Below are 25,518 nucleotides of genomic sequence, written 5' to 3' on the forward strand. Positions count from 1 at the left end.
AAAATTGTAAACATTGAGGCATATGCTAACATAATTTTTATTTTAAATTACTATAAATTAAAAATAAGTTTGAACTGAATGCACTTTTTAGTAAGAAAAACATACTATCTATCATACTTTTGAGAGAATATTTTTTTATTTTTTTAATGAATGCTGTGATATTTATAAAAAGTATAATATATTTAAATTTTAAGATTTTGCATAAAAATCGTTACATTCTATCTATGTAAACAAACATCAAAGTGATTGTAAATGAATAAATTATGTTTGAATATTGATCTGGATTCGTATATTATTATTCGAGGTATTTTTACGGTAATGAACACTTGCTTTGTTCGATTATTTAATTTTTTTAATAGAAAAAAAAATGAAATAGAGGTTAATAAAATTAATTTTTTTAAAAACTTGATTTTCAGAAGTCGTTAGCAAAATAGAATGGTACAGTAGTTTTTGAAATGAACTTAAGAACGCCAATTCATTTAAGCTTTATCTTTTACGCATATCAGTTTACGTCAGCATGGAGGTCGATGCAAGCAGAATTCGCAATAAGCGGGATTCGTACCTGGGGTACCTCAATGAACGCGCAATCCCCTGAGCCACCGCGACTCAACTTAAAATTATGTCAGCTACGAATAACGTGCACATACGTCAAAGAGCAAACACGGCCATCAACTGCACTTTTTAGTTGTCATATTGATAATATAGATCACCAAAACCAAACTCACGGGTCTTTTTTTTCAGTGGTGCTTATTGAAAAATGTTTTAAAGTAATAATAATGAAAAAATATGACATAAAAACTTAGTCACTACGCTGAAAGTGGCTCTGATTGTACAAGGATGAGGTAGCAGAGCGTGGTCATAGGAGGAGAATAATATGGTAAAAATTGATTTTGTATTATGAGAGTGATAAAATCAAAATATCGTTTAAGATTAATATGCGCCTTAATTAAGTACAAACTCAAATCATTAATTAATAGTTTAGAATTAATTGCTTCATTTTAATTTTATATGTAACTAAATGAATCTTTTAAAATGTTTATTAACAGTAAAATCGAAGTTTATACTTATGCTTCATTTTCAGACTTATACATGGCTCTTTGCTTAAAAATCCCTTAGGAAGTTTTGGGATAGACTTCCTGAAAAGGTTGGCAACCCTCGATTTTATTTTATTTTACATTCGGCGTTGAACAGATTTGCGAATATCAATGTTGAATTTTGTAGTATTGTCTTTTGAACCCAACCCAGAGGACAAGGGAACTCCTGTATTAAGCATCGGAACGAAATAGTCTTCGTGGAGGACTTTTTAATAGAACTAACCGGCATTTGCGTTGCACTACAAAAATGTCCCAGGGCGATAACAAGCAGATTCTAACCCGTGTTCCGTTTACCACCGAGGATAATTTACGCCAGTACCAGTTGGCAGCAGAATCGACCAACCGATTCGAGCCTGGATTGAGCGGAACACCTCCTAGAGAAGACAACCTTTTTCTTGAATAGCTCCGTTGTCAGCAGATGGAGGCTATAAGTGCAATGCGTTTGTCAGATGTGTTGTTGTCGAAGGCCACGGTGCTGTTTTATAGTGGAGCCATCTATGGCCACACCCGTTTACAGGGCGAACCCATCCATTCATCCACAGATCGTAATTTTGACCTGAACCAGAGAACGATCAATTTCCAATACAGTACCACCAGAGGTATAATTTGTTATGGGAACATAGGACTTAGTGATTTAAAGTACACCAGTCATCATTTACTACTAGGAGAGTCTTCGGCCGGATGGATTCAAACTCCCGTCCTCACGAGCGTGGGTCCAGCGCCTTACCAAACAGGTTATCCTAGCCCCATCAGATGTGTTAACGGACTTAATTAATCCGCTGAATAGTAGAATTGGAAATTCCATTATTTTTTATTGAAAAAATCTTTCAATGTTTTCAATTTATGATGAGTCATGAACGATTAAAGCCTATAAATACAAGAAAGTTTGTTAAGATTTTTTAAATTTTTTTTATTTACTTAAGATTTGACTTAGCTAAGTAAAAGTTATAAATGTTTTAACTAGGTAACTTAAAATTTATATTTCTGTATATATTGCGAGTATAAAAGTTTTAGGTTGCGTAATTGTATTTTTACCCTTATTTTATTCAAACTTATTGTTGTATCATTCATGACATAAAAACTTAGTCACTCAAAATTCTTACGCGGATATTTATGCTTTAAATTGTAGCCCTTGTTTTCATGAATATTTAATTATTGTATTTTATGAAAAAATAAAATATTTTTTTCGTTTCTTAATATTTTTTAAAAAATTTTAGAGTTGTTATTAAGTTTGATGTTTCTATTGTTTATACAATGTATCCCAACTAAATGAAACCACCTTGATTCCTTGCCATAACTGAACACAAGGATAACCAATGATAATCAAAATATATATTCCGTGAAACCTCTCGGGAGCGACCACTCTCTGTTCCACACTAAAATGGTCGTTGATGGAAGTTGCCTTCAAAATGTTATTGAAGGAACATGATTTTTCACAACCGGTTTTAATTTTAGTCAGTGTAATTTTCTTGGTTTGGAAATGCCATTTGTGTTGGCGACATGAAAACCGGATCTTCAATAAAAATGATCGCTACTGTTATAATTATGTGACAAATTTACCAATTATGAATGATAGAACTATTTTAAATAAATCATGTCTTTTGTTTAAGTTTACATTTAATTATTAGTTAGCTTTAAAAATAAGAAGAGGTTTGTTTGTTTGAGATGCTTAGCTTTTTACGAAATATTTTAATTTAACTAATTTAATTTTTAATTCTAATTTAACTTTCTACTCGAAAAAAAAATCATTGATGGCATCGTTTTAAGTGCAATCAATCTGACTGCAATATAAAGTTGTAGATCTGTTTCACTCGTCAAAAAGAGCTCTATAAGTAAGAGCCACACATAAATATTTTGAATACAGTTTAATCTAATTATTTGCTTTGTTAATATTTTTGTTTTGATATTTTTCGTTTTCCCTATTTGACCTTTTCCGCATTTGGTGCTGAGAGAGGATTTAATGGTCTCTTCTAAAGGTTTTCCTCAACACAAAATCTATAGTGCCTCCCAAAAGGGGTGGAGAAATTCACTACATAGAGGTGGTTTTTCCTGGAGGTTGCACTGTATTAAGAAAGACAATTCCTGTTTCTCCTGGATAGGAATAAATAAGGAAAAAATTATTTCATCGAAAGGAAGCCACTTTTGATTATAGCTAATATATCCGTCATGTTTATATGTCACTTAAAATATATAATGTTGCGTACCATTTATTAAAACCCGAAGAATATTAGCATGAATATTTTCCCAGATTTCTATGAACATCAATCTGCAGCACGTTGGTGACGATGGTAGTGTTTTTCGAAGCTTTGTAAATTTGTCGAGTAATTAGCATATATTTAAACTATTTAACTAAATTCTTGTGTGAAATGATGACTTGGTATGTTTCAAACGTATAACAAATGCTTTTGGATCATTATTAGAAGTTTAAAGGAGAATAATTATGCAATTTCAAAAAATATATATTGATAATATGGCGGCCAAAATGGTGGTTTGTTAAGATGAAGTGTACTGGTGAAATATGAGCGCTTCTTGTCGAATTTCATTGACAAACTGGTCACAGCCAAGTAAGTTTCGATTCTTTTTACTGATTGATAAAAAACATTAATTGTGGTCGATTATTTGTAATATTAATCTTTTTGTGTCATTGATTTCGTTCGACTCATTGTTCATTGTTGTAATGTTTAATAAAAATTCTGCGTCAAACAGTTAAGTATAACAATTGGGCTCGATTATTTGCCGGTTAATTTCAATCTTCATCTCAGATTCATCTGGTAAATAACTCATATAAACTGTTATAAAAGACATGTATGTTTTTAGTTATATAATAAAGATAATTATGTTCTCATAGTGTTCAATATCTTAGAAATATAGCGCCAACTTGGCATCTTTGTCTTGGCATCCTCGCCACCGTTTCTTGTAACCCCAAGCAGTTGAAAATTAGTTGTTGATCTTATAGCAATAGCGTGCTCGTAGCACCAATCAGAATAAAATCTTAGTTACAGTCCATATCTATTTTAATCATTTGTTATCAAACGAACCAGCATAGAAATCAAATCAATTGGTATCGAACACATAGGATTTACATAAATCTGCTATTTGTACAAATTAATTATATAATATTCAACTTCCATTCACTTCGGTTATATTCGAATTCATGTTAATACTCTGTCTGTGCTGTGTTTATGTTTGATTAACAGATTAATTTTATTTTAAGTTGTATTTATAATTTATTTACGTTGTACTAGAGCTGCACAATGGGTTAGTGGCGTTAGTCAGGGAGCATCCCCGAGAATAATCTGAAGACATGCTATCACAATTTTGATCATCTGCAGCGGGGATGACATCTCCGTTTCGGTATCCCGACGACCTACGACGACCTACGCTACTTTACGATAAAACAGTTTAACGATCACCAATACCACACACCCGCAGTTCAATCACCGGTCATCAAAGAGGTCACCCTGACACTGACCGAAGTCAGTGATGATTGACTTCGGTAATTTTATTTTAAGAGATATTATATACATACATCCTAAATTTATGATTCTTGCTATAAATTTTATCGTATAAGTAACCTTGCTAATTTTTATGTGTGTCATATCTTACTGCAATTGTAAATTTTAGTTTTGCTGATAACAAATATGGTGGCGGCTACTTTACACCAAGTAGTGTAAAAGAACGTTCTAAGTACTTGTAGAGACTCGAACCTCATTGCTCATCCAATTGGTTGATTGGATGGAATAACATCTCTGGACCGAAACTGATAAACTTTTTACGTCTTAGTTTCCTTTGGATGGAATCAGTACATCAGATTCCTGAGAATGTGCACATGCTTGTGAGATACGTTGACTGATGTTTAAGTATTACACGAACTGTCTTATTTTCTCTCTTCTTGTTTGTGGATATCCCGCTGTACTGATTTCCTGGAATTAATGTATTTTGCTTTTAGAATTGGGTTTAGATTAAAATGTTTAAATTGGTTAAATGAATTTGTTTATGTTTGTTACTGCCTCTTTAAAACTTTCTGATGCCATATTTTGGGGTTAAATGAAGAGGTAGGCTCTGCACTTTAGTGATATAATTGTCAGGAGTGGATAATGTCCTATAGTCTCCTGCCCTAGTTTCACTACACCAGGAACTATCCTTGGTTTTGATGTAGCGAAACACTTCTTGAAACACCACTTTGGTGTTGAGTAATTGGCACCAATTTTGGTGTTCAGATACAGTGTGTTTAACTTCCTGAGCCCCAACATTGGATAACATTTGGTACAGCATTCTCAGGAAAAAAATATGTTACGATTTTCTATTTGTATGCCTTTACAAAGCAATTGTCGATGTGAAAACATAATTCGATTTATCATCGTTGGTCGGAGATTTTAATTGCTAGGAAAAATTTATAAGAAGGATAAGAAGTTCGACTTAAGCAACCTTTTGGGTAAGTTGCTTGAATTTCAGTATCGACGATTTTGTTTTACGAACAAATATACTTTAAAAATGTCTTGCAAAAATTCTAAAAATCAAAATTTCTTTTTAAGTAATATTTAAAAATAACTAAAAAAAATTTATAAAATTTAATTTATTGATTTTTTTAAAAACAAATATATTATTGCTTTGACGAGTTTAAATCTTCTGAGCTGCATATATTTCAGAGAGACATTTTCTGCCGTCATTTAATGGATTTTTTAGATTATCATATTGCAAAGCTAAATTGCAAATTTTTTGTAAAGACCATAAATTGTGACACCGCAGGATATAATGAAATTTTTACTTTTGAAAACTTGAGAGAAGACGTAAACCTCAGGTCAATGCCAGCTTATTTTTGTAGCCACGCAACTTTAACGAAAATACAAAATATTTCGTTTTCTTTTCACTCCAATTTGCATTCCAATTACCAGAAAGAGCCACCTTAAAGATAAAATTTCAAGATGGAAGGGAAAAGGGCGTCAGGCGCCGAGATAAATTTTGATGATGCCGTCATTTAAAGCTCAGAAGATCCATTATTTGCCTTGTTTGTCCTTTTCATTAATTTCAATATTCAAGTATTCTTTATGAAGTTACATTAAAACACCATTCATGCAGAATGCTTTCACAAAAACCAACCTATTCACTCTATTTGTGAATTATTTTTGCGTTTAAAAACGCTGATTTTGGCATTACTTTGGATGTTGATGGTAGATTTTTTATATTTAAGTACGAGATGCCTTGAATTGGTTGTTCTCTTGCACGATGCTATACATCGACAGAAGCAAAACATCAGCGTTACAGAACGTATGCAAGTCTTTAGTTCAGCAATAAGGATAATTATACTTTAATTTTTAAATATCTGTCAATTGTATTAAATAATTTTATAGCATTTAATTTCTATCTGATTCTGATCTGTTAAGCCTAATTTGAATTCGCACAAATATCTTTGTTATGCGTACATCTGATATACAAACTAATTTTATTTTAAAAATTAGTGTGCATGCAAGTTAAATTAACTGTTCTTATTTTTAATTGTATCGTTTAAATAACTTTACTGATTCTTATGAGCATTTTATCTTATTATTATTATAAACTTTAGTGTTAAAGTGTTATTGAGCACTAAAAACTATGGCAACTACATTTATAATAATTCTTGATGTAATAAGAACTGATCTTATTGCACCAAGAATTATCTCTGGTGCACTTTTAATATAAATTAGTTACCACCATACTTGACGTTAGGTACACTGAATTTTTTTACAGTGTATAAAAGACATCAAGACTAAAAGGAAGACACCGTTGCGTGATTTTCCACTTTTATGACACTGTTTAGCAATTTAGCTTAGGTAACAAATTTTAAAAGAAATAAATGCTTGTATTATAATTGGGACCAACTATAGTCAAGAGGAAAAATTTCAAAAAAAACAAACAAAAAAAATCAAGTCGTTAAAGGCCGTTGGATCGTAAATTAGTTACCGGTGCATACTAATCGGGCTGAATCAGTGGGCTCAGTACGTTGTAAAAGCTTTGGTGTCTCCGAATTTGATTTTGAACAATTCAAAAAATTGTGCAAAGGAATATATTTTTTTTTAGTTAACAGCAAATCGAGATTTTATATTCAATTTAAAGGGTGTAAGCAAAATTAAAACTCTTAATTTAAAATATCCACTTCGATTCTGTTAAGCGTAGTTCGAATTAGTCTTGATATTTTCTTTGCTCAACATATATGTTTGATTTACAAAAGTAATTTTATTTCAAGGATTAGTATATCTATGCATCCTAAGTTCTTACATTTTACTGTCTCCTAAAAATAACTTTGTGTATCTTATTTTGTTATAGTTATAAATATTTCTGTAACAAAAATAGTGGAAACTACACTGTTGAAAATTCCTAGCCACGTTGCAACCAAAAATTGGTACTCATTTGCTGGTTACATAAAATGGAGCTGAATTTTACCATATTTTTGTATTTTTACCAGCTCCAAATATCAGTAGAAAGTTGCACACACCAAAAGTAAGTGTTTTGCAGAAACAAAACACCTATTTTTATTCTTTCTTTTATAAAAGCATAGAAAGATTGCACCATTATTAGGTATTTTTAAAGAGCTCAAATGATGGCCATGGTTGCTATTTACCGTAAGTAGGTTATTTTAGGACCTAACCATTTTATACCGAAAAAATATTTAAATAGGCAACATAAAATGAATTAACTTTAATTAATGCAAATAAGCCACTTACCTACCTAAATAAGTAGGAACCAACATACATTAGTCGTCCCGGTACACCGAGACCGAATGATAAAGAAAACATGGCGTCGTAAACAAGAACGTTTAGTTTAGTTTACAGTCACTGTTAAAGTTTTGCGTCTTTTACCAAATTTTAGTGCAGTCAGTTGCACCGTAAAAGTATATATCTATCACGCTTCGCAAATTATGGTGTAACTTAAATAAAATGATCTTTAATTTAACTAATCTTTGGGATAATGAGAAACTTTGCACCAAATACTGGTCAAAGATTTACCGAGTTACACAGCGTAATGTAAAAAACGTTCTTGATATTTCATTATGCCGGAAACTGTTTTGTACAACTTTGGTTTAAAGTAGTTATCATTCTTGGTATTAAGAAACACAATTTTTTTACTGTGTATAGGTTGGTGTTTTTCAGGCAGTTTTTTGATCCGGCTCTAGTTAAAATAACTCTCTAATTCTGAATGAAGCAAGCAGCAAATTCACAAACATAAAACTTTTTATTTATTTCATAAAATAAATTGGATGCAATGGAAATGAATTAATAAATAAAGGATGAGATTGAAAAGGATTGTTTTTCATTCGACTTCATTTTCTTTGTCACTGACATGAAAAAATGATGGACATTCATTAAATAATTGTCGGCAATTGCCTCCTTTGCTTCCTACATCAGCTGCATCAGCATAATTTGAGAAAATAAACCTTGAAACTGGTAGAATTTCTTCTTTTTCCAATTCCTTTTGCCTTCTAAAAAATGAAATTCATTTCATTAGGTAATTCACATCGCAGAAATGGATACACAAAATTATTGAAAATTATCTTTCGTTTTTGTCGGAGCGTTTCCTGGAAAACGCGAACTCTTCGTCTAATTAAGTGAAGTACTTTACTCATTTGTTTAAGGACATAAATTTCGTCAAAAGCATTGAGTTTAGTGCCGACCTGTTGTGTGGTGGTCAGGGGGCTGATCTCACATCAGAAAGGTCCTGGGTTTGAATCCCGGTCAAGGCATGGGTGTTCTTTGTACTATCAATCCTTACTGTGGGAGGAACTTTGGCCCACCTATTATAAATCCCGGGAAAGAGTGGTCAACAAATCTGCCCTACTGATACCTGAATGACGAGGATCAATTGGATGGACAATGGAAGGGGAAAAAAATGAATTTAGTTCGTAATATCAAGGAGAATGAGAGAAAGATTTTAGTCCTTACCAGGACCCAATAAGCGAGGACACTAACCCCTATACCTTCCCGTCATACAGAGCAAATGGCAAGTGTTAATATAGAGTTAAAAAAATGTTAGCGAATTCTCAGAATTTACTTCGATGCACTTCCGTTAAATATTTGAAAGTTTTGTCAAAAATCGTCGGATTTCGTGATGAAACGATTGTTAAAAATAATGAAATGCAGCTGAAGGATTGCAATATTAATACAAATAAGCGTTTTATTTCAGAGAGTACGTAAATATGTTTCAATTGCTCGAGAGGAATATGTAGATCTTAATCTCATATTTATTTTATTAATGTATGCTTCTATACAACTTTAAATAATTTTTTCTCCATAATTAATTTTTCACATCTTTTCAACGTAAAGAATATTTTCAAACAATTCAATTTTTCAACTTAAAACAATCTTTTCAATTTTCAAACAATTTTTTCACATCTTTTCAACTTAACACAATAAAAGCTAACTGTATGAAACATGAATTATAATGGCATTTTTGAAAAGAATAAAAAAATTATATATTAAAGATGGCTTTTGCACGAAATAAAATAATCTTTTAAAAATATTAAAGTTTTTAGTGCTATTGAGTAAAATACTTTTAATCTTCATTTTTGATAAGGATATACATTTTTGCTAAGAGTTTGAAAAGTATATATTAAAGGTGACATTTGATAAGAAATTTTCTAAAACATGAAAGTTATTAATGCTATTGAATAAAATAGTTTGACTTATGCTACTTGTAATTATTCTTTATGACTAATTTTTATAATCTTAGACGAATATGAGGTAGGAATATGAGGAATCTTTCTACTATGACGAATATGAGGAATCTTTCTACTACATGTGATTTAATTATTAATTACATAATTATGTTACAAATATTTATACAAATTTTTTTCTTAGATCAATATTTTATACTCTACTTTAAAATGAAATTCCATTAAAAAAAACATGGTGTTTTACACCCAGTTCCCATTCTAAATGTTACCTTGAAATTTTTGCAATTTTTTAAAAACTTATTTTGCTATGTCATTGCTATTATTGCGCTACTATTTATTTGCGCAAAAAAAAAAAAAAAATCATTAACTTGAAAAAAAAGTAAGTTTTATTCGAAAAATAATTTTTAATAATTAATATTTTTTATTACATAACTTATTAATTGGGGCTATGAACTTTAATTATAAGAGACTAAAGTTTTTTATGTTCTTAAACTACGCAATTTTAAATTAGAAATTTAAAATTTAAACATTACAGGGAATACTGAATAATCCCAAGAAACTGAAGCAGTAAGATATTACTAGATTAAAAACTTCATTCGCTTCAAAAATATAAAAATTGGAAATAGCAGTCACTTTTGTTTCTTCTCATTCACGTCTGGCAAGTCTTGAAAATGGGTGGCTATTTTTGAGTGCTTGGAACATGTCGACTGTTATTTCCAGTTCGTATATTTTTAAAGTGAATGAAGTTTTAAACAATCAAGTAATATGTGGAATGGTCTCTGAATAATAATAACTCAAATTTAAGACTTTTTAAAATTTGTATAAATCGCAAATCACTAATCTATTTTTATTTCAATTTTACATTTTGTCATTTAAAATTATAAAGTTTAGGACATTGTAAAGCTTTTATACATAAAATTCAATTTCTTAATAATTAAACTAGATGATAACGAAATGGAAAAAAAACAAAGCATTCTCTTGGCTAAACTATTAAAAGTATTTCTTTGAGATATCGTGGGAATCCAATATTACCAATTTTTGTAAACAATGAATACATTGTACCGGGATAAACTATCAATAGTATCTCTTTTAGATGATTTGGGAGTCCAATGTTAGCAATTTTTATTAACTATGAATACATTGTACCAGGATGTAACTTTTTGAAAAAATTTACAGTTGCAATTTTTTTAAATAAAATGTAAGAATATTTTGTATTAGTGGAATTTTTTTTTAAAAAATGATTATGTAACATAAATACTATTAAAAATCTCTGAAAACCATATATAAACCCAAAATATATTTTAAAAAAATAGAGTAATTTTTTAAAAATTTTTTAATATGAGTAATCTTGAAATTAATTTATTTTTAGAACGTTATTAAACTTATAGAATTAGCGACACTCCAAATATCCGGACTAGCAGAAACTTTCTTCAAAAAGTAGTTAGGGAAGACAATAACAACAACCAAAATTACGTAATAAGTCACCGTTATGAAAAATATACCTTTTTTTCCGAAAGGTTTAAATTTCTCGAGAGCCAATGGCTTGCATCCTTTTTTCTTTTCTTTTTTTTTCTTTTTGCTCTTACAGTGAAACCTGCCAAGTCGACCACCTACGTTTACCTGTTTTACCAAGAATCGAAAGGAGAGCAAAACCTTTATAATCTGCCAACCGATCTATTTCAAATGTTGACCACTGAAATAAGTCAAATTCGGCTAAGAGTGTTATTGAATGCAATTCTTCATACGTTGATCGACGTAAAACTATTTTTTCTGTGTTTCACTGAATGAAATGTCACCGAAATAAGTATTAAGAGTTAAGCTTTGTGAATTGACCATAAGGGAAAACTAATGTTGTTTTCATAGGCCATTAAGCTCAAGGGCTGTGACTGCTCTTGTTTTTAAGTGGCGCCATCTATGGCCAAGAATTCGTCTTCTGCCACACCCATACGTCACACCCGCTATTAAAGTGTACCCATTCATGCAGCTATTCATTCATCCACAGATCGTAATTTTGACCTGAACCAACGAACGATCAATCTCCAATTCATTACCCCCAGAGGTTTAATTTGTTATGGGAGGGTAAAACTATTAACATACTTATTACATATAAGTATGTAAGCAGTTTACCATACATATATGTACATATACATACATAACAAACTTATATGTTAACATATAAGTATGTTAATAAGGAAAACTATTAACATACTTATATAACAGACTTATTAACATTACTATATCGCTATTTTATGTAAGAAACACATGATTTGACTCTGACTGCTGCATAATTTGAGCAAGGCAATAGTACAAAAATGATCAACTAATATAATTACTATTAATTCAATACAACTGCTGTCATTAAGGAGTGGGTAAGATCTTTTAAATTTAATGCCTTCTACCGCCTAATATGCCAAAAATTTTGAAAACTAAAAATACTTACCATTTCTTAATGTCAATAAATGTAGAAATGTTTAGAATTGTAAATTAATATATTTTATTACTTAAACAGCAACAAAATTTCGTGATTAAATTATTTCATTAAAGTGATGTAAGGGTAAAATAAATTAATTTCAAAATGCGCGTTTAATATCCAATATTAACTGTCAAAATGTAGTGACCTTAAGGGGTTAAAAAATATTAACTAATAATTCTTAAATTTTGTGTATAGATTGTAGTTTAGAAAAGGTAACTTTTAAGCGTCACCATAAACTGTTTAACGAAATCAGTGATTCTGTTTAATTTATACTGTTAGTTAATCACATTTTCACAACTTTTTCTCTATTGCGGAGGCAGAAGATATCAATTAAGAATGACAAGGTTTTGCATGCTTTTTATTGATGGTAGTTGATTATATTCCAGTCTAAGTACTGAAATAGTTTAGATATTTCGACTTTTTTGGCCCTCCTTATTACTTACTCAAAGTTGATTTTAATCAAAAAAAAATAATCATTTGTTATTACTAGAAGTATTGTAATAATTTTTGACAATTGTTACAAAAAATTTTATCGGAAACGAAATAAGCTTTTATTACTAATTAATTTTAAATGAAGCGTGCATAATTTGATAAAATATGTTTTAAGATGTGTTCTCTTGAAGTTTTTTCAAGTTTGTTTAAGTGGGTTCTTTTGAAAATTTGGCAGAACCTGATTGCGTCAAATGCCTGAAAAAGTCATGATGTAATATTGTCTGACTTAAAATAAACAAAAAAATTTCTAAAAAGAACTCTAGTTAAATCTGGTCAAAAATTATCAATACTTGAAATTCACTGGTGTAAGAAATTAAGAGAATTTGCAGACTTGGTCAATTATCTCAAGAACTACATGACCGATTTTAATGAAATTTGATATGTACACACATTGATACAATACAAAACGAATTGTTGAGTGACTATTTGTTTTGTATTGTATTAATGTATGTACATATCAAATTTCATTAAAATCGGTCCAGTAGTTCTTGAGATAATCGACCAAGTCAATAAATTCTCTTAATTTCTTACACCAGTGTACTTTAATCTCGTAACCATAATCACCGACTTTGGACTACTGACGAAGAGATTTCTTTAGTTAAATAGACATTAGATATTTTACCTCATTAAGTCAAAGATTGTTTGTCCCCAAGCTCCTAGTCTTGAATTCTTTTGATGAACTTCACACACGGCAAGAAGTCTGCATTCAGCCTGATAAAGATCATATTTCTCAAACGCTCTTTCCAATTTTTCCATAACACCCCATAAATTCTTAGCATATTCTACAGCACCAGCAGCTTTTTCTTTAAGCGACCGTCTGCTTCTTTTCGAGGAAGGTTTGGAACCAAATCCTAAGAAATTAGCGATGGATGATGATCCAACTGTAAGCAATCCTAAGATTGGTAAGCCAATCATACCCATCATAACAATATCACCCAGTAGATCCATGCCACCACCGAATTGACGACGAATCATATTGAAGCCGCCGGACGGTTGAGGAAAAAATGGTTGATACAAAGGTTGGAATTGACGACTTTTCTGTACATGAGGAATGTCAACATTTGGCTCTGTAACTACTTCCTCTTCTTTCTTTTCAGTTGTTTTGATGTCCGTTTCAGTTGTTTTCATGTCCGTTTCATTTGTTTTCATATCCGTTTGAGTATTGTTGGTTTGTTCTTTGTCATGATGATGATCATGGTCATCGTGTTCATGGCTATCGTGCTCATGATTATCGTGTTCATGGATGTGATCAGAATGCTGGGATGAATCCTTCGAAGGATCTTTTATATTTTCGCTGGCTAGACAAGAGGCGAGGAGAAACAGAAGTAAAAATTGTACTTTCAACATGCCTGCAAGAACAAGTTAAATAATGTTCATTTAGCGAGTAATTAAAAGCATAGAAATTCATTTGTCAAAGGTATCTCATTAAAATCCATTCATTTTCACTCTTAATAATTTGATAACCTAGAATAAGAGCATTTTTTTAAACAGTTTTCAGTTACAAAATGGATGCCATAGGAAGCAGGAGCCATATTGACAGAAGATAATAATGATAGTGACAAATGATAATAATGATGATAATAGTGACAAATGATAACGATAATAATGATAGTGACAAAAGATAATAATGAATAATTTTTTCTATTCAATTTCACTTATAGTTTATGCCCTTATTTCCAAATTTCAAGGGTTAGATTTTTTTTGAGGGGTTATTCTTTTTAAGGCCCTTGCTAATATTAAGTATGAAATGCCATAAAAAATAAACTAAGCTTATATAAAAATAGTACCTCATTCATTTTGCGTTTTTTTCTAGTTTTTTGTTTTGTTATTAAGACCAATTCATGTTTCACGACCAGATAAAATATATGAAACTTGGAAAAAATCTTATACCTGTTCACAAATTCCTCCTAAACATAACATACGAGTAAGATATACCGGAAATTTGTTACATTACCGACTTCAGAAGGTTAATTATTGTTTTCACTTTTTCATAATACTTGAAGTATATATTAAGGGTTGCCTTTGCATGAAAATAATGTCATCTTTTAAAACATAAAAGTTATTAATGCTACTGAGTAAAATATTTTTAATTTTTATTTTTGATATAGATACGCATTTTTGCTAAGTATATGAAAATATTTACCCCGACCTGCCCCAATTCAGGGCATACGGGTAAATGTTTATTAAAACCAAGTAAAAACAGAAAAGAACGTAAAAAGCAAAAAGTGCATAAAATACATAAAATACAAGAGTCATATGCCAACAGCTGGGAGGGCCGCCATATAGTGCTTAAAGCCGACTGCCCACCCTTATAATGAGCCAAATTACAATAGTATTGAAGACTCCAACAAAGTTATAGAGAATACAGTATGTGTTACAATACATAATGAGTAGTTACAAGATATAAACATCTAAAATAAAACAAGACAATTAAAGATATGAATACAATAAAATAAAAAAAGAAAAAAAAATACTTTTTTCCTTCCCTTTTCCTTTCCCGTCTATTTTTGTTGATAAAAACGCTAAAAGCGAATATACAAGTGAGTAAAAACATCAAAATGAATTAAAATTAGTGTTGAGGTGATAGAACAGAAGACCAACGGAATCCCCCAGGATGCTCAAGTGTGAAAAATATAAAAGGGGAATGACGCGTTAAAATAGAAGTGGATTGGCAGTTCAGGTATTATGGGGAGACATCAAGTCAACCTAAGTGTATAGGGTCCATCGGATCGTCCATTGTAATGGTATCTTCTAGTGTGCTTTTAATAATTTCTCTAATGATTTGTTGCTGTTGTTTTGTTCTGCACCACTTTTCGATTGGTTCTCTGATGTTAATATGATTCCCCCGGAGTGTCGAGAATTTAGGACATACTGCAATTAGTTGTGGAACCGTTTGGCTTTTGCCGCTAGATGATTTCTGAAAAAATCTTGATTGGTGTTCTCCGAACTCTCCGTGGGCGGTATAGAATTGGTTTATGTAAAAGTCACAATTTAAAAGTTTATCGCTGACTTTTGGAAAAAACTTGTTGGTATGTCTCTCGTTTGATGAACGGTCTCACCTTTCTTGCCATAAATCTCTGCTGACCTGCCGTAGTTTATAATTAAGCTGTGGTCTTGTAATAGAGTAGTAAAAATCTACCCCACTGAGCAGAGTGCCCGCTTTTGCTAGAGCATCCGCTTCCTCATTTCCAGCTTCCCCCGAGTGAGCCTTGATCCAGTTGAACCGGTAATTCCTGTGTTGAATAATACCTTTAATGTTTTCGACTATAATGTCCCTTGGTGTGGGATTCTCTAGGGCCTGCAATGAGGATTTGGAGTCCGAAAAAAGTACTAACTCTTGTATATCTGCCTCAATTGCCGAAGAAACAGCCAGGTAGATGGCGGTCAGCTCAGCCGGGTATATACTTGATTCGTCATTTATTCTGACAGACTGTTGGTGTATAGTATCGCCGTTAAGTTTGACCAAGAAGCCACTACCAACTTTGTAGAAGTTTGCTAAGTATATATTAAATGTGGTTCTGGAAAGAAAATGTCATTTTTTAAAGCATGACAGTTATTAACTCTATCGAGTAAAACAATTTTAGTCTTATGTAACTTATTAAGATTCTTTGTGACTAATTTTTGCAATCTTAGACTGATATATGATTAAAAAAACGCGTAAAAAGAGTTAATCTTTTTTACTACAAGCGATATAGTTAATTATATAATAGTATAACTTAAATATTTATAGAATATGTTTCCTGAAATAACATTCAATACTTTATTTTTATTTTGAAGATGCGTGCTATATAGAACAAAATGATGAAACATTTACTTCTGCGTATAAGTAATTCAAATATTTATCATACATTTTCTTCTAATATAGTATACATGAAGCATAGTAGACTTTTTCAATTAAGGAGTGAACTAATATTAGACATAGATGGTCAATTTCTTTTATGGATAGGTACGTAAGTGTAGAACAATTACTGAATCCGGATTCTTGACGCATTCCCCCATTGATGCTATGTTCAGGGGACGACAGGTTTATTACTCTAGGCAGTTACATTATTGAGATTAGTATTTAAATTTATACATAATTTTATTATTCATAAGATTCTTATGTATTTTATAAATTCGAAAAGGTCATAAAACGATTTAAGGGTATTAAAATCAAGACATAAATAAAGTTGTCATCTTTCCGGTTTTTTTTTTTTTTTTTTTTTTTGAAGTTTAAACTGAAGTTAAAAATCGTGTTGTAAAGAGTCATTACAAACAATACAAGTATGATAATAATAAAGGAAGATTTGTTTTTTTAAGCTAAAAATAAGTAAAACTAGGGAGTTTTACTACAAATTTTAACCTTCACTTAGCTTTATACGGTTAGCCAACCATACTCCCTTTAAAACATTTATATAGTAGCAGTTTTCTATTATTCAATTTAGTTTTTGTTATTCAGAAAAAAAAATTTATTCACGAAATATTCCAGAATGTATATACAATACATAGTTTTGAAATTACCTCCTTTTATACTTAAAACCATCTCAAATATGATAAACTATACAAATTAGGTTTTCAAATTACTGGGATGGCAAGAAAGTAATTTCGGTTTTTTAAAGTGAAATGAAACTTTATTTTTTATGTACAAAAAATTAACTTTAATCAGTCAAATATCTTCCATTCTGTTCGGTGCTCTTTTGCCATTTTTCTGGTAACTTCTTGATCTCGTGTTCAGATAACTTCTGGTCCTCATCAGTAAAAAATTTAACAAAGTGCGATATTAACTCATAGTTATGACTGAAAATTTTTGGGAACTTCAAAATAAATGATATTCCTATAGTGCAAGGCTGGAACTATATGGGGGATCGCAAATCACAAGGGAATTGTGTTACACCACCATAGTATGAAACCTCACACATCTTTAGCAACACGTACGAAATTATTAAAGCTTGGTAATAGTATTTTCCATATAACAATGACTTTTCACCATCGTATTATTATTTATTTTGAATTTTTCGTTACTTTTTAAATAGTAAAAGTTTCCTTATACAAATTTCTTGTTAAAATGTTTAGAGTCTAAAAATGCAAATTTTAAGACTGGTACAATGTTTTCAAGAACTGTACCTCTCTGCACTAAAATAATTTATAATTTTATTACTTGTAATATAATAGTTATTTTAGCCAAAACTGCATCAATAATGAAACAAAAATTTAATATCTAAAACGAAAATTTATAAATGACTTTCATTAAAATGTCAGAAGCGCATAATTTTGATTTAATGAAACAAAGATATGTAAAACTTTCATACGAGCATATATATTTAATATTAACCATTCTTTGAGGAATTATGTTACACAATAATGATAATGCATTTTTTGCATCATAAAATGTATATACCAGTATGAATCCTGGTTTAACTACTAGTATTTTTTAGCACTAGCAAACTTAGCTACTGATTTAAAAAAAAAAAAAAAAAAAAAAAACGACGAGTTAAAGTTAGGAAATGACGGCTGTTTTAATTGGAAGTTGTATTTTTAAAGTATTAATTGTCCATTACAAATTCAATAATAAAATAACGTCAATTTAATTTTTCTTTACTCCGTTCATGTCTGATTTACAATTAAATCCCGTGAAATAGAGTGGGCCGAAAAAAATTAATTCTTTTAAGAGTAGTGCCGACAAGTTGTTGACTACCATCATTAAGAAGTTTGCAAAACATTATAACTCCGAGTTTTCTGCTGCCTCAATTGTACAAAAATTGTGAAAAAAAATAGATAAAAAAGCTCAATGAATCTGACTGAGTGAAAATGGGCAATTTTGGCGAAAATTTAGATTTTTTTTATTACCCATATTTGAACTCTAGTTCATTATCTTTCCAAAACTCTTTGAAATTTAAATCTCCATATTTTAGAAATAAAGTTAGTATTTTTTCTTTATGCTGACAGACGAAACCAAAACCGGAAGTTTACTTCCGAAAACGAAACAAAAATATTTTTTTGTTTCGTTTTGAGCATTTTAACCCTTACTTATTTGAATAAACTATATTTTTAAGATAAATAAAATTTATTTTCAGAAATTAATTTTTGAATTATTAATTCTTCTTGATGTCAGAATTTTCTTGCATTTTCGGTTGGGAAAATTTGTTTACGCTAACTCACATACGCTAACTCACAAAAAAAAGTTTAGTATCGAATTCTTTGAAATTTTGTATGTAGATTTTGAATTATTTTAGGGATGATAAGTAAAAGCTTTAGTCTAAGTGTGAACTTGTTATTTCAACAAGCTTTAAGTAAGAATATTTAGAATTTTTCCTTAAAAATTCAATATTAAGCAATGTTAGTTCTGTTTCTTTTTTTTAAAAATGTTTTTAAGAATTTAATTCAAAACAAGGTAATCATACTATTGATCTAGAAAAAATATTATTTTGAAATTTGGGCAATATAATTTGTTGTAGAGTAGTAGTTTGACATGAAAACTTTTTACATTATCTATAAAGTATTAAACATTTTTAAATAGTTTAATTTTACTATGAAAAATGTGACCAGGTTTGTTATATTTTTTTCCCGTTAAATTCAAATATTTTACTAAATTGTATCGTTCATTTTCTATCTTTGCTACTGTTTTAAATATCACAACATCAGGCATTCTGAGCGAATTAGAATTATTCAAAAAATAGAACTTTTTAAATTATCAAACAGGCTTTTCTATTGCTCCTTATTTTATAGAACTGTTGAAAGCACAAATCTAAAAATATTGCTTCAAGCAAATATTAGGTAAAGATTGACCATAGTAAAATTAATAAAAGAGGACAATCATCACACATATAAAAATTCAACCAGCCTCAGTATTAAAAAAATTTGTCTCTTCAGCAGATAAAAATTTTTCAACATGAACATAAATATCCTATTATTAGATATTTTTCAGAAAAATTGTATTTTCTATAACACAGTATAATCCTTTTGACTTTACTCAAAAGAAGAAAAATAATGAATAAGTCATTATTTTCATGAATGAAAATGTCAAGATAAATATAAAAATAATGAATAATTAAAGTAATCTTAAGATTATACTATTATTATAAATTATCTTTTCAAATATTTTGTAATAGTATAATTATTTTAACTTTAAAAATGAGGAAAATAATAAATAAGATATTAATCTCAAATTCATGTTTGTATTTTTCGTGAATGCAAAATTTCAACCATAGAAGCTTCAGTAATAATAAAAAAGTAAAATTCTGATCAAAAGATCATTTAAAAAATAATAATTAAAAGATATAGTATATTCTGCAATAATATGGTATTATACTATTATTATAAATTATCCTTTTACATATTTTAAAATAGTATAATTATTTTAGCTTTTAAAATAAAGAAAATAATAAATAAAATATTAATCTCAAGTTCATGTTTGTATTTTTTGTGTATGCTAAATTTCAATCATAGAAGCTTTAATAAAAAAAAAAAGTAAAATTCTCATCAAATAAAAATTCACATTATAAAATTCCTATTGAAAGATCCTTTAAAAAATAATAGTTAAGAAATATAGTATATTCTATAATAGTATAATCTTTTTATCTTTAAAAATGAAGAATATAACAAACAAGTCATTAATTTTAAAAATGAAGAAATGTATAGAAATATTGGATAATTGAAATAATCTTAAGATGATACTATTACAAGTAATCTTTATTGTATATTCTATTATAGTATAATCGTTTTAGTGATACAATTGAAAGAAATAATAAATAAGAGAGAAATATTGAAATAAGAGATCCCATTAATGGTTGTTCTAAAGAAGAGACACTCACCTGCGGGTGGGAGAGATAGAAATGAATGCTTGAACTGACCTGCCGCTTACTTCTTATAGTTTAGAAAGGGGGGATTTCAGGTTATCTCCCCCCTTCCTATCTCAGGTCAATAATGGAATGCATTCATGCGTTCCTTCGTTCTTTTTCTTTTTATCACATTTAAACATTTAATTATTTTTTTAAGATACCGAGGAAAGTAATTCGCACTTTTTCTTGTATTGTTTATTATTTTCTTAAAACAAATCAGGCTAAATTAAACAGGGGTGTAATTTATATCAGAAAAAAACAAAAAATTGGCAGTAAAACCGCTTAATTTCTAGATTGTTTTGAGTAGAAGTAAGTGATTGTGGCTACCATGAGTTATTCGAAATAAGTATACTTGACTACCACAGGTTAATATGGGAGTCACAAGTAAGAAAAAAAAGTAATAGTCACGAATCACTTTTCTCTACAAATGAAGAAGCTTTTCTATTTTTCTGACTACCAAGAAGGTTACACGAAACTGTTATAATTATAGATAATTTTGGTCGTTCCATCTTTTTTTCATAGTTACTAGTGTAGTTAAGTTTGACCACCCTTAAAAAAAGCGAGTAAAGATAAGTTAGTCAAGTATCTTTAGTAGTATAGTTAGTTACGAAACTTTGCTACTATTCTGACAACCATGAATTATTAACTTTTATATCATATAGTAACTTGTAAGAAGTTTCGCAAGTAAATATAGAAAATATAATAAGGGAAAAAAGTGATAGTTAAGTATAATCATAATTGTATAATCATTTTGGCTTTACAAATGAAATATTTATTATCCTTCATTTAAGCTCTAAAAATAATAAATAAGACTTTAATCAATAACTAAGATAATAAGAAAATAATGAGTAAGACAGTGGAAAAAAAATAAAACAACAGGAAAATAGTAAAAAAGACCATAAAAAATAGCAAATAAGACTTAATAAGAACGATTACTTTTCCCAGAAAATAAAAAGATAAAAGTGAAATTGCTCTGCAACTATTCTGATTACCAGGAATTATTAACTGTTATAATATATATTTTTACTTATAAGAAGTTTCACAAATAAATATAGAAAGAAAGGGAATCAAGGAAGAAAATATATAAACACGAATCAATTTTCCCGAAAATTAATAACGTAAAAATGAAAAAGCTTCGTTATTTTTCTGATTACCAGGAATGTTATATGAAACTGTTATAATTATAGAAAATTTTGGATGCTCCATCTTTTTTTCATTGTTACTAGTGCAAATTATCCTGAATAACTTTTGATCTAATGATCAGATTATCACATAGTAGGACTCTATCTGAATGGTTAGAAGGCCTAACCTTAAATATGCTAATTAATTAGCACTTACGGGCACAGTAGGCCTTGGCCCTCTATGGGCTGTCACGCCACTGAGTTTAGTTTAATTAGCACTTACTATATTTTAAGTTACGAAATCAGATATAAAAATGTACTTTCTCTGAAAAAAAAACTTTTTTTTCCAACAGATTTGGATTCTTGACCCTCAAAATATGGAAAGAGGGTAGCCACAAACTGCAAAATATGGCCCCAATAGGAAAATGATCAAAATTTGGACATCTCAATGCTAATTTTACTTTTTGCGTTTTTCGATACATCTCGGAAACATTTAAAAAACTTTAAAATTCGTTTACACTAAATTTTGAAATTCGTTTTTCCTAAGATAATTCTATGCAAAAAAATAATTTTTAATAATCATTTATTATTTTACTTATTAATAGTCGAAAAATTTTGAATTGAAAGATATATAAATTTTTACATCAATTTGAATATGTAATTTTAATTGGCAAAATACAAAATCAAAACGAAATCAGTCGTTTAGTTTCTGAATTATTAAACTTTAAAAACGTCGTATTTTAAAATTCGATTTTTCAAGAACTATTCGAACGATTCCGTTTAAATTTATTAACTTGTTATTTTCAATTGGATAGTTTAAAATGATGTAAAAACTTGTATACCTTTCGGTTCAAAATGCTTTCGACACTTATTAAATAAAATAAAAATAAACGTGCTTTGTTTATTCAAAGAAAGTACGTTTTTGTATCTGTTTCTGTAATGCAATTAATTGTTACCACGAACAAAGTTGAGGTCATCCCTTTGAACCAATATGAACCGTAAAGTAATTCAGGGTGATTATTTTGCTCACTGTACCGAGAAAATCTGAATATTTCTGCGTCACCTCATTTAACGGTGAAAAGAAAACATTCGGATGTGAAAGTTTTACGAATACTCTTCGTATTTTAATTAAAAATCCATTTTCTGACAGCACGCTATTTCAAGTGGGTTTTTTTCCTATTCAGTAAAAAAAAGGCATTGGATCTAAATATACCTCTGCTGCTAGAAAATACTATTTATACACGTTTAAATTCAAAAATTTATTACGCGCAAAAGAAGGAACAGAAATCTATTCTACGGCTGTTTGTCATCAAGTGACTTTTAGCAAATAATAATGCTATTTTTAAAACTATTTGTAACAATTCTTCATGATTGTTAAGGTCAGATCTTTAGGAAGCAATGCTAATAATGAAAATGACTCTAATTCTCCCTGTGAAGAGAAACCTACACTTTCATAAAAATAAAAAGAAATTTATTCTATGGCTGTTTTTCATCAAGTGACTTTTAGCAAAAATTAATGCCATTTTTAAAACTATTTGTAACAATTCTTTATGACTGCTAAGGTCAGATCTTTAGGAAGCAACACCAATGCTAATAATGAAAATGATGCAAATTGTCTCTGGGAAAAGAAACCTACAGTTTCGCAAAAATGAAAAGTGTATAGAATCCAACTTTTTAAGATGTGACAAAAATACTCCTGCACTGCATTCTGTGGGATTTTAAGAAATTTATGAAATTTGAGAATTATTCATTAGAAAAGCAAACCGCAGCCTAAAAGCAAAATCTCGCCAAGAGTTTCAAAAGCGTAGTCAAATTTTCCCCTAATTTTACAAACGAAAATTTAAAAAGTAATAAAGTATAAAGTTAAAAGAAAAAGTTTTAATTATGGCAATTTTTTCCCAACATGGATACTTGCCTTAACAGGAAAACAAGGATTTTTAATTTTATATATTTATATATTATATACTTTTATATATTTAATTTTATATAATTCTTAACAAGAATTTTTAATCTTTTTAAAATCAAAATGACAAACTATCCTAAAAGAATAACCCTTTCGTTACTTCTATAATTGTGAGTTCGTAACAGTTATTCTGTTAGATTAGTAACTGTTAGATTTTGTCTAAATTCAGCCAACGCTAGCGGATGTAGTGTAACATTTTGATGTGATTGTTGTTGTTGTTGTTACTTTACGTCGCACTAGAGCTGCACAATGGGCTATTGGCGACGGTCTGGGAAACATCCCAGAGGATGATCCGAAGACATGCCATCACAATTTTGATCCTCTGCGGAAGGGATGGCACGCCCGCTTCGGTAGCCCGACGACCCCATTTTGATGTGAAGAAAAACTTCTAATTTTCAAAAATAAAAGCGTTTTGTTAGTTGATGTATTGCTTGGATCAAATAAAAAATCACAAAAATTAAAAATGATTCATTAAGGCTGCTTTTTATAAGCTTTTTCATCACGCTAAAAAAAATTTTTTTCTTCGTTGTGAATAATATGCTATTTTCATATTTCTTTAATTTTCATAATTCCTGAGAGTTTTGCAACAGTTATTTATGACTGTTTTGGTCAAGTTTAACATATCTTTAGATAGCGTCCTCAATGCTAATTCCGAAAATGGCGCAAAAACGTCACTAGAAGGCATAGTTGAAGAGAAGGCATAATTTTGTAAAAAAAAAAGTAATTTGTGATCTAATCCTTTTTTTAAAGATTCAAAAACTTACTCCAATGCTGCGTTATCTAGGAACATTAAAATATGCAAAAATTGAGAAATATTCATTTTGATAATTTTCATCTAGGTGGAAAAATCTAGCCAAATTGGTGATTTTTTAAAAAAAATTTCTGGCTACCCTTTCTTTTATGTATTTTGAATTGTATGGTATAAAATTTTTTACTTCATTTGAACTGCTTAATTTTAAATCATAAAATCCAAACTTATAGTAGAGAACAGTTCTTGAGACTTCGACATTTAAAAATATGAAAATTTGAAACTATATTTCTCTAAAACAAAATATGCGAAAAGTACATTATGTGTTTCAAACTTTTGATACTTAGCTACTTGGATCATATTTTCCTGATTGCTTACTCCCCTATAGTTTGGGGGTCAAAAATCCAAATCAGTTGTTAAGAGGTGTGTTTATTAAGGAAAGTAAGTTTTTTCGTATGATTTCGTGATGATTAGCATCTTTAAAGTTTTTTTTTTTTTGAACCATTATAATTTCATTTTAGAGCGAGATAATCCTGTCTTTAGATCAAAAGTTATTAAATTGTTTAATTTTTTATTTTGCACACTGTACAGATGGAGTACTGTAGTTATACTCTGTAAATATAATAGGCAACTCAAGGTTACGCGACTTTCTTACCCTCCACACTCCCCTCCCCCCAGCTGTCCATGGATTCAACAAATCTTGCTTTTTTCATGGCAGTACGTTTCAATAATAAGATGGAATACACTTGCGAAGGAAGAAGCAAAATTTGCTAGAACCATGGTAATGGCGAGGGGGAAAGTCTTGAGAGTGGGAAAATCGCGTAACATTGAGACGTCAAATCTATCTACTAAGAGTATAGTGTAATCAACCCGAAACGAAGCAATTTTTTGCACATCAGCAGACATGTCGTAGCCAAATCATATCTAAGCTGTGGCTTCACAATAATAATTTCTTTAATGGCATCTTATACAGTTTGTTAATAATTTTGTTTAAGAAGGCCTTATATTTAAAAAAAATCAGTTCATTGCTATAGTTAGAATCTTTTGAATACTGTTTCCAAACAAATCAGTGACAATAATATTTATGTAAAAATTATGAATATGAATTTCAAAAAAATGTGTTTTTTTGTTGTGTAAAATTAATATAAAAAGATAACATGAGG

The 25,518-nt window shown here is 29.7% G+C and overlaps 1 protein-coding gene across 2 annotated transcripts; it reads right to left on the minus strand.

The window, feature by feature from the left end:
- Positions 1-8,284: 8,284 nt before the first annotated feature.
- LOC107448343 (uncharacterized) lies at positions 8,285-20,553 on the minus strand. Of its 2 annotated transcripts, XM_071188206.2 has the most exons (3): positions 20,497-20,553; positions 13,329-14,055; positions 8,285-8,550 (listed from the first exon to the last, which is right to left on the minus strand). In XM_071188206.2, exons 2-3 carry the CDS (start codon positions 14,051-14,053, stop codon positions 8,382-8,384), a joined length of 894 nt encoding a protein of 297 aa, XP_071044307.2. In that variant the 5' UTR covers positions 14,054-14,055; positions 20,497-20,553; the 3' UTR covers positions 8,285-8,381. The 2 variants fall into 2 exon arrangements, with proteins under 2 accessions (XP_071044307.2, XP_071044306.2); XM_071188205.2 differs by lacking the exon at positions 20,497-20,553 and having other exon boundaries at positions 13,329-15,749.
- Between the last annotated feature and the right edge of the window lie 4,965 nt (positions 20,554-25,518).

Source organism: Parasteatoda tepidariorum, chromosome 12 (genome assembly GCF_982258835.1).
Source record: "Parasteatoda tepidariorum strain Cologne lab strain chromosome 12, Ptep-v5.0, whole genome shotgun sequence".
NCBI classification, from domain to species: Eukaryota; Metazoa; Arthropoda; class Arachnida; order Araneae; family Theridiidae; genus Parasteatoda; species Parasteatoda tepidariorum.